The 9,561-nt window shown below is 40.8% G+C and overlaps 1 protein-coding gene and 1 non-coding gene across 2 annotated transcripts; one reads left to right on the forward strand and one right to left on the reverse strand.

The window, feature by feature from the left end:
* Positions 1-208: 208 nt before the first annotated feature.
* On the forward strand, positions 209-3,220 carry LOC130861653 (calcitonin receptor-stimulating peptide 2-like). Its single transcript, XM_057750712.1, has 3 exons — positions 209-294; positions 1,072-1,203; positions 3,054-3,220. Exons 1-3 carry the CDS (start codon positions 209-211, stop codon positions 3,211-3,213), a joined length of 378 nt encoding a protein of 125 aa, XP_057606695.1. The 3' UTR covers positions 3,214-3,220.
* A 3,087-nt stretch (positions 3,221-6,307) lies between these two features.
* On the reverse strand, positions 6,308-6,380 carry TRNAK-UUU (transfer RNA lysine (anticodon UUU)). The gene has a single exon. It is a non-coding gene; the product is annotated as a tRNA-Lys (tRNA).
* Between the last annotated feature and the right edge of the window lie 3,181 nt (positions 6,381-9,561).

The raw sequence follows: 9,561 nt of genomic DNA on the forward strand, positions 1-9,561 counted from the left end.
TTGCTAAACCAAGCATGCTACAGGCTTATTGGATCTTCCAGCAGTCCACTTTGCTGAGAGGGAAACGATGGTGAAGGGGAGTGACATGACCAGCCTGAAGCCAGGACACCAGGGAGTTAGAGACAGGAGCAGAGCTTGGGTCTATGGGCTCTTAGAACCTGAAACTGCTGCAGGTGGTGATGTCATTTTTCCCTTGCAGAGAGGTGTCATGGGCTTCTGGAAGTTCCCCCCATTCCTGGTTCTCAGCATTCTGGTCCTGTACCAGGCCGGCATGCTCCAGGCAGCACCACTCAGGTGAGACAGCCCTGCCAGGAGCACTCTCATCTCCGATGGCCCCTGGAACCATACGATTCTGTGTTCTCAGTTGTGCGGTGCTGAATCTTTAGCAACTGGCTCCTGCTGGGTGAAGGTGGGGGGATGGGTGGTGGTAATGAATGAATGTATGCTTATATATAAGTTTATCATAAACTTTTTATAATACAAAGATGTGTAGCACACAGTTTACAAATAGACATAAGATATATACAGTACTAGTTATTATATATCTCATATAACTCATTGAACCTCACAACATACTTTTGTTGCTTTTTACCAAATATTTGTATCTTTAGCAAAGCTATTTACTAATTTAACCATAATTTGAGAAATGGATTTCATTCTAATCTGCTAACTACTTGGCCAATAAATTTGTTATTAAATCTGATATGTGATCTATTCATCTAATTTCTCATCCTCCTTCAAATCATATTTATTAAACTGAAACCATTTTCAGATTCAAACTATCATTATCATTTAATTTTTAATAATGGCTGCATTTAACACTAAGCTCCTAAAATTCCTGAAAATCTAACCATCAGTTTCCAGCAAACCATTTCTCTGAGGTCACACCAGAGCCTAACTCCTGGTGAAGCAGGATTTTTGGATAGACAGTGGCCTCATTTCCTCCATTGACAGTTGGGGCAGCCACATCCTCAGGGGAAGTTGCAGAAATCAGGAAACCTGGCTGCTGATCCTGGGGGTGGGGGTAGGCAGGGACTCAGAGTCAGTATTGAACTTGCTTCCCTTCCCTAGGTCAGCCTTGGAGAATGACTTTGATCCTGCTACACTCACCGAGAAGGAAATGTGCCTCCTACTGGCTGCGATGATGAATGATTATGTGCAGATGAAGGCCAGTGAACTGAAGCAGGAGACAGAGGGCTTCAGGTAAGGCTCTGCCCTCCACTCAGCACTCACCCTCTCCCCTGGTGTACCAGGAAGATGTATCCTGACAGGTAAGAGAGAACACAGCTGGACAGGCAGCCAGCAAGCTGTCACTCTTCACCTTGACCTGGGACCCCGCTCTTCTACAGGCTCCACTGAAGACAGAGGTCATGTGAAGGAACTATGGTTGCACCATATGTAAAAAATCCCTTTCTGAAAGCAGTGGGGGAAGCTGTGGAATCGCTCACTCTGGAAATTGTCTGGCAGTACTGAGGATACCTCCCAGCACTGGAGGAGTTTAGCCTCATAAAGTAAAGCTAGGGAATGAATCCCACGTATCTCTGGGGATTTTAGAATCTGGTCCTTCCTCATTAACCTGCACATGATATTGTTTCATACCTGCAAGGCATCTTCATTGCACATTTGCAAGGTGAGGCATGTGCATGTTCTTATGGATCCAGACACCCTTCCCCAGCCCCACCTCCCTGTGCAACCTGAGCTTGGTGCTCACACCAGCAGAGTCATGTGTTGTACCTGCATCCACCCTGAGAACCTCTCTGCAAAGCATGAAGGACTGAGCAGCATGTGGAATGCCAGAAAAGGTCACCCCTTCCCCACCACAGCCCTTCCCCACACTGCCCTGGATCAGTGAACCTCTGAGTTCTCCTAATGGAGGATATGTGAGCCATCCCCCTGCCTGCCCCTCCACCTCTGCTCCAGGCACCTGCTCCCTGGTCTAACCTTCTGCATGACTGCCCTCAGGGGCAGCCCTGGTGCGTGGCATTGTCTGGTCTGACTTTTCCCTGTAGCCTGGACAGCTCCAGAGCTAAACAGTGCAATAATCAGAGTATCTGTGTGCTGGGCACATACACATAGGACCTCGACAAGTTTTACACATTCCCCTTAACTACAACTGGGGTCAGAATACCTGGCAAGAAATGGGTCATGGCCAGAGTATTGGAGAAAGACCAGAACCCCTCACATTGGCATGCCCAAGGTGCCTACTCAACCCCTTCCTCTCCTTTCTAATTCCTTTCTTCCTATAACCTGATACATGTTGTCTTCTCTGATTGCTCTCTGGGCTAGTATCAGTGGCATTCTTTGTGGCAGTGGATGTCTAGAACATCAGATGGGAGGAGGGAGAGATCCAGGAGAGAGAAGACAGCCCTGTGACTACCTGTGGATTTCATAGCAGAGCTTTGGGGGAATAAGTATATTTCTAAAAACACCTGAGCTCTGGTGGTTCTTGCTTTGACTGCATCCCACACTTCATGGATACAGGGACCTATCTGGCAAGTAAATTTAGCCTTGGGTAGCTGGAGTGAGGGCGTGGTGGGTGGTCCCTGTAAATAACCTCAGAGAGCAAAAACAGTAGCACTAAGCACCTCTGGGACTTGATGCTGGAAACTCACTTCCTCTTCCAGGAGAACAAGGGAATTTTCCTTTTTTCCTAAGGAGTACTCAATACCTGTGAATGCATCTGTGGATGCATCTTTTAGATAGTCTTTAAGAATGAGGTTGGGTGTGGCGTCATAATCTCTCTAGTCACCTAAGCCTTGGTTAAGTTTTCATTTACTTGTACAGAAAAGATTGGCTGCTGTTCTGTGTTCCATGGCTTGTTGCCCAGAGCATGTTTGGGTTTTCTGACACCCCTGGAAATGACTATGGGGAGTGATTGTGGCATTTTCCCTAATGCCCTATGACTTTCTGCTGTGCTTTTGTGTTTAGGAGAAATATTTAAAGTTCACTGGTGCCTCTCAAGCAGTAATTTTACCATGATGGTCCCATGGGGCAGCACCTGCCCTCAATCTCTCACTGACAGGCATTCTCTTTTTCTCCATCCTGCAAATCAGCATCACTGCCCAGAAGAGATCATGTAACACTACCACCTGCGTGACCCGTAAGATGGCGGGCTGGCTGAGCAGATCTGGGAGCGTGGTTAAGAACAACTTCATGCCCACCAACGTGGGCTCCAAAGCCTTTGGCCGCCACCATAGCAACCTCCAGGCCTAAGCAGTGAAATGACTCCAGGAAGAAGGTGACCGCCCTATTACCTCAGATGGCAGAGCAGATGGCTGGGTTTTGCAGGAGTGCAGGCCACACTCTGACCCTCCCTGCTCCTGTATCATAAAAAAAAATCCACAGCGAAGGTGCCAACCACAGTGTCTGGAGAAAGAACAGAGTCCCAATAGTTGGAACACCTTGAATTTGGGTTCATTTCTGTCTTTTTCAGTGTCTCCCAGTGACTCTGAGATCTGCCAGGAAACATAGATCCTCTTCATTTAAAACACTGTTCCCTACAGTTATAATTGTGATTATTCTAGTTTTTTTAGTTTGAAAGGCAAAGACCCTACCCTTTGGGAGTATTCCCTACAATGTCATCTGGATTCAGAGCATAGACTTGGGTTCAAATACTGTGTTTGTCCTCTACTAACTATGTCACCATGGGCCAGACCCTCTCTGAGCCTCAGTTTCCCCATATAACTTGAAGGCAACTATAGTACCTACCTGTATCATTAATATAAAAAGTAATTGAGATAATACATGACAAGAGCCTCACTGTTAATAAGTAATAATATTCTATCTCTTACTTTTTTTTTTTATCCTAGGTCACCAAGGAGCTGAACTCCATTTCTTTTAATTTGAAATGAAAGCAACTTATTGAAAAAAAAATAGTATGGAAGACATATATGCATGCCTCTTGATATTGAAAACACTCCTTTTCGCTTGAAATAAACTAAAGATAAATGCAGAATAAAATCATTGCAATTACCCAATGTGCACCTTTTTACATTTGATTCTGTATTCAATAAATATGACGCATGTGTCATTGACTTATTTGGTAGCAAATCTAGGCCCTGTCAGCCAACCTGTTGGCTGCTCTGCTAAACCTCAGGGCCACATGAAATTGCTGCCCTGTGGGTGTCTAGAGATGCACAGTAATGCTGAGCCTCAATAGAACTCTTAGTTTAAACAAATGTTTTCACTTGTGCACTTCATCAAGATAAAACATATATTTTCAATACACTTAAGAGGAGTCCCTGCTGTTATTTATGCTGTTTTTCCCATGAGAACCTCAGGAACCTGTGAACACTCTGTTGACCAGGTTGGCTCAAATGAGGCAATGAGACCATGTTTGGGGTGGGTCTTCAGTATCCTGTATCCTCAGTGTCTAGTGATACACCTTTATTGGAATTAGAACCCTCTGCATCTCAAAGAAACATTCACATTTATTTTCAGAGAATGCCCTGGTCCCCAGCCCCAGAAGTTATACTGTTCTTTTCTCCCTTACTCAGGTTTGCCCTTCCCCATCCCTGCCTTTCCTCCCAACAGCACCCCTTCATACACCCCCGTAGCCTTCAAAGCCCTTTAGAACAATGACGCACAGTCTGAAAGGGGATCACAGACTGGCTGACCTAGGAAGATCATCAGATACCATCTAATCCAACTTTTTACTCTGAGATGCAGAGAAGGAAAGTGCATTGCTCAAGGTCCTGCAATAAGTTTAACAAAGACATTTTTATATTTAACAAATAATCATTGAGTGTCTGCTATATGCTTGACACTATTTGAGCTCCAGCAATAGAGCAATGAACAGAATGCAGACAAAAACTCCTGCATTCATGGAGCTTATGTTCTAACTGGGGGAAACTGAGGTGATACATGCTGTAGAATCAGAGACATTCAGTATTGGAAGGAAGCTGGAATGTCACAGAGTCTAAAGGCTTAATAAATACAGAAATTTCCCAGTGTCAATATCCCTGGCATTTGCTAGAAATGCCCATAACCAGCTGCTGATTGTAACTTCCAAGGTGACTTGGCAGCCAGTTTCACTGGTGGACAGTCAGTTAAGTGACTTTCAATTAGAAAAGTCATCCCCTACTACCTACTGATTCTAGTTATTTCCTCAGAAGCACAAAGAATTTTGACCCTTACTCCCATTCATTCTCTACTCATCACAGTAGTACATAAAGCAGATCAGACCATTCCTCCCTTAGGTACAGAATATTCCATTGACTCCCCATCTCACAGAGTAAACACTTGGGGCATTGCAGTGGCTCCCTAATAAATGCCACTTGGTCAGAGAATATGTAGTAAAATTTATTTCCAAGTTCAATTTGCTTGTGATTTATTTAGGATTTTGTACTACCTTTGTTAAGTCTAGAATTGGGGCTATGCCAATGGTATAAAATGAGTTGGCAAACTTTTGAAATTTTTCTGTTTTAAATCAGTGCAAGTAGTGTGAAAACTGTTTGCATTAAACTTGTTGTAATTCACCTGTGAAACTTCCTCACAGAGTTCTTTTTATAACATAGTTCCTTGTAAGATTTTCAATTTTTTCAAGGTTATTCAACTCTACTATTATTTTATTTTATTCTAAATATTCTTGATTTATATATATTTCTGTGAGACTTTATTTTTAAAAATTTTACACTCATCAAATCGTACTTTTTCATTATAATTTAAAATCTTCATATTTGAGGTTATATCTTCTTTTTCATTCTGGATGTAGCATACCTGTATTTTCCTTATGGTAGTCTAAGAGGTACCACATGGCCTGACCCTATATCATTTCTCTGATCTCCTGCCAATGAACACATTGCTTGTTCTACTCCCAGCTTCCTCTGGGTCTTTGCACTTACTATTTTCTCTGCCTTGCATGCTATTACCTCAGTGTTTGTGTGACTAACTCGCGCCCTTTCTTTCAGAATTCTGGTGAAACGTCACCTTCTCAGAAAAGACTTTCCTGTATACTTATATTTGAAATGGCTCTTATCACTCTCTACCCATCTTATTCAGCTTTATTTTATCCATATAGAATTTATTATTTTATCCACATAGAACCTATCACTATCTAAAATTTTACATATTTACATATTTTTGAGTCTTTGTACTTCCACTAGCATGTAACTCTATGAAAGAAGTTACATGGATATTTATCTATACCCCTGGAGCACAGAAAAATTTCTGGAACACAGTAGCCCTTCAATAAATATCTGTTGAGTTAAACTCTGAACTTCTGACTTTTCTTTTCCTATAAGTTCATCTTTAACCATGCATCATGTTTTGAGAAGTAAAGTTGTCATTTTTATGTATTTATTTTTGGCACCTGGACAGGGACTTGAACCCTGGGCCCTCAGATTAAAAGTCTGATGCTCTACCAGCTGAGCTACCCAGGTTTGTAAAGTTGTCATTTTAAAAATCATCTTTAATTTTTCTTTTGCTATCTACTTGAACTCAAAAGTTATTTAGTAGAGAAATTTAAAATTTAAAATAGCTTTTAAAATTACACTTCAGTTATTTAGTTCCAGATTTTTTGCACTGAGATTTGAGAAAGTGACCTCTGTAATTTTTCACTTGGGAAATTTATTTAGATTTTATTTGAGGCATATTATGTGGCCTTTCTCACAAATGTTATAAAAATAACAGAAAATAAAATACTTTCCCTGAGCTAAAAACTTTTGTAGCAGCATCCTTCTATGAGGGTAAGTCAAAAATTATGCACCCTGGCTGTAGAATTTACAGAAGTTTTAATATAACCAGAGTGCAGATAATTTTTGATTCACTCATATGTATATATCTATGGATATGTAATTTAAAACTAATTATATTATTCTTATATATTAATTTTGCCTGGGTAGTTGATCTTGCAAAGATTAAGAGAGGGCAGTAAAGTTTCCAAGTGTTATTTTTGTCTCTGTGAATTACGCCCTTTTATTTCTAAAAACATTTACTATTACATAAAGGTTTTTTTTTACTTTTAAAATCTACTTTCATAAAATATAAATTATATAATATAAAATTATATATATGAATTATATTTCCATGGGTTTTACAAAAATTATACCATAAAATCTATTAACCATCACCACAATAGAAGGTACGGAAGATTTCCATCATCTCAGAATGTTCCGTATGCCACTTTGAAGTCAATATCCTCTAAATCCCTGCCTCTCATAATCACTAATGTAATTTCTATCACTGTGAACTCATTTTTCAATAGATATAGGCTGTGTACTCTTTTTTATCTAGCTTCTTTCCCTCAGCATCTTGTTGAGGAGATTTATTTATATTGTTGCATATATCAGTATACAATTATTTGGGAAACTAGTTGGATATTAATTGAGTATTAATTCTCAAGGATTGCATAGAAGGAGTCAAGTAGTATTTCATTGCATACCAAAATCTGTTGGACAGATAGATGTATTATTTTCCTTTTTTTTTTAATACATTTATTTATTTACTTATTTATTGGCTGTGTTGGGTCTTTGTTGCTCTGAGAGGGCTTTCTTTAGTTGCAGTGATGGCGGCTACTCTTCATTGTAGTGTGCGGGCTCCTTATTGCTGTGGCTTCTCTTGTTGTGGAGCATGGGCTGTTGGCACGTGGGCTTCAGTAGTTGTGGCACGGGGGCTCAGTAGTTGTGCCTCATGGGCTCTAAAGTTCAGGCTCAATAGTTGTGGCGCACGGGCTTAGTTGCTCCACAGCATATGGGATCTTCCTGGAGCAGGGATTGAACCCATGTCCCCTGCATTGGCAGGCAGATTCTTAACCACTGCGCCACCTAGGAAGCCCCAGGTGTATTATTTTCAGTTTTGGTTATTATGCCTGACACTCTTATGAACATTCATGTATAAATATTTCTGGGAACAGCTGAAGTCATTTCTCTTGGATAAACAGCTAAAAGTGGTATGGTAAATGTCTGTTATAACTAAACTGACTATGCCAGCTTACAAATGGCTGTGCCATTTTACACTCCCAGTATAAATGTCAGACCATTTAACTTGCTGCACACAACTTTGGCAATGATTGGTATTTTCAGCCTTTACCATTTTAGCCATTCTTATGATACTGTAGCAGATTCTGACTAGAAGTTTTAATTTTTATCTCCCTAATAACTACTGATAATTGAATAGCATCTCATATGCTTATTGGCCATTTGTTTATATTCATCTGTGAAGTTCCTGTTCCACTATTTTTCCCATTTTTAATTGGTCACCTTATCTTCTTACTATGCAGTTGTAAAAGGTCTTAATATATTCCAGATAAGAGTCCTGCTTCCTTTGGGGGCACTGTTTCATTTACCTGCTCACATTTCTCTCCTTGAGTCATTTCATCTGTGGACAGCCAGATGCCATGAAATGAGACTGTCCAAGCAGGCTGTGGAGGAGTCTGTGTGTCAAGGAATGCAGGTCTCTGATCAATAGCCAGTGAAGAATGGAGGCCTGTCAACAACCAAATGAGTGAGTTTAGAAGTGGATTCTCCAGCTCCGTTGGAGCCTGGATATGACTGTAGACATAGCTGAGAGCTAGACAGCAACCTCATGAGTGACCCTGAGCCAAAGCCACCAAGCTGAGCCTCTTCCAGACAACCTACCCTCAGAAACTGTATGAAATATTAAGGTTTTGTTCTTCAGAGCTGCTAAGTTTTGAGACAATTTGCTACACAGCAATAGATAACTAATATCTATCCAAACCATGATAATTTTAGTGCTTTCCCTGGAAAACACTTTCAAGGGAAGCTGGCTGGATGAGCAGACCTCAGTTCAAGTTGGAAGTCACAGTTCCCAGAAAGGATGTATTATCAGATTTCTTTCCCCTGGTTCACAAGCCCAGATCATATTAGATGCAATGGCATAAATGGCTTCCATGCCAAACAAAATTAAGTCCTCCTGTTCCTCCTCATTTATTGAGTACTTTTTACCAGCAGCCTCTTTCTCTCTCTGAGTTCTCAATGCTCTCCATTCTATAGCTACTCTTTCACATCATTCTTTCTGCCTCTAAGATTCTCATGGTAGGAAGAAACCATTAAAATTATGTAGCCCAACCCTCATGCTTGAATTATTCTATAACACCCTGAAGTGGTCTGCTAGCTTATTTTTGAACATTTGATGTCACTGTCTCCTGATGTAACATTCTACCTTGGGATCATTCTGACTCTTAGGAAATTCCTCCAATAGTGAGCAGAATTCACTTTCTCTCCTCTCCTGCTTCACTGGGTTCTTAAGAAATTCATTCTTGGGCAAAATACCCAGGGATAATTAGCTGTGAGTGAAACCACACTTCTGAAGGTATTAATTGTTGGGGATTTAAAGTAAATCATATTTTCTTTACTATGAAGTCCCTAGTCGGACTTGGTTTTCTATTAGCCATCTCATTACCAGAATCATTCTAGACAATTACCTATTCATTCTCAAGAATGTATCTGGGGTAGGGGAGAAGGCTCTTTAATTATTTAGGGCCTCAGATATTTCTACTCTTGGTGAAACTTTTCTGGCTATTCCTGTAGCAGCTGCTGCACATAAATGATTGGTAGTGCTAACAAATGTCTTGCCCTTGTCTCTTGTAGGGCCCTGAGCCAA

The sequence above is a fragment of the Hippopotamus amphibius genome, chromosome 9, assembly GCF_030028045.1.
Source record: "Hippopotamus amphibius kiboko isolate mHipAmp2 chromosome 9, mHipAmp2.hap2, whole genome shotgun sequence".
Taxonomy (NCBI): Eukaryota; Metazoa; Chordata; class Mammalia; order Artiodactyla; family Hippopotamidae; genus Hippopotamus; species Hippopotamus amphibius.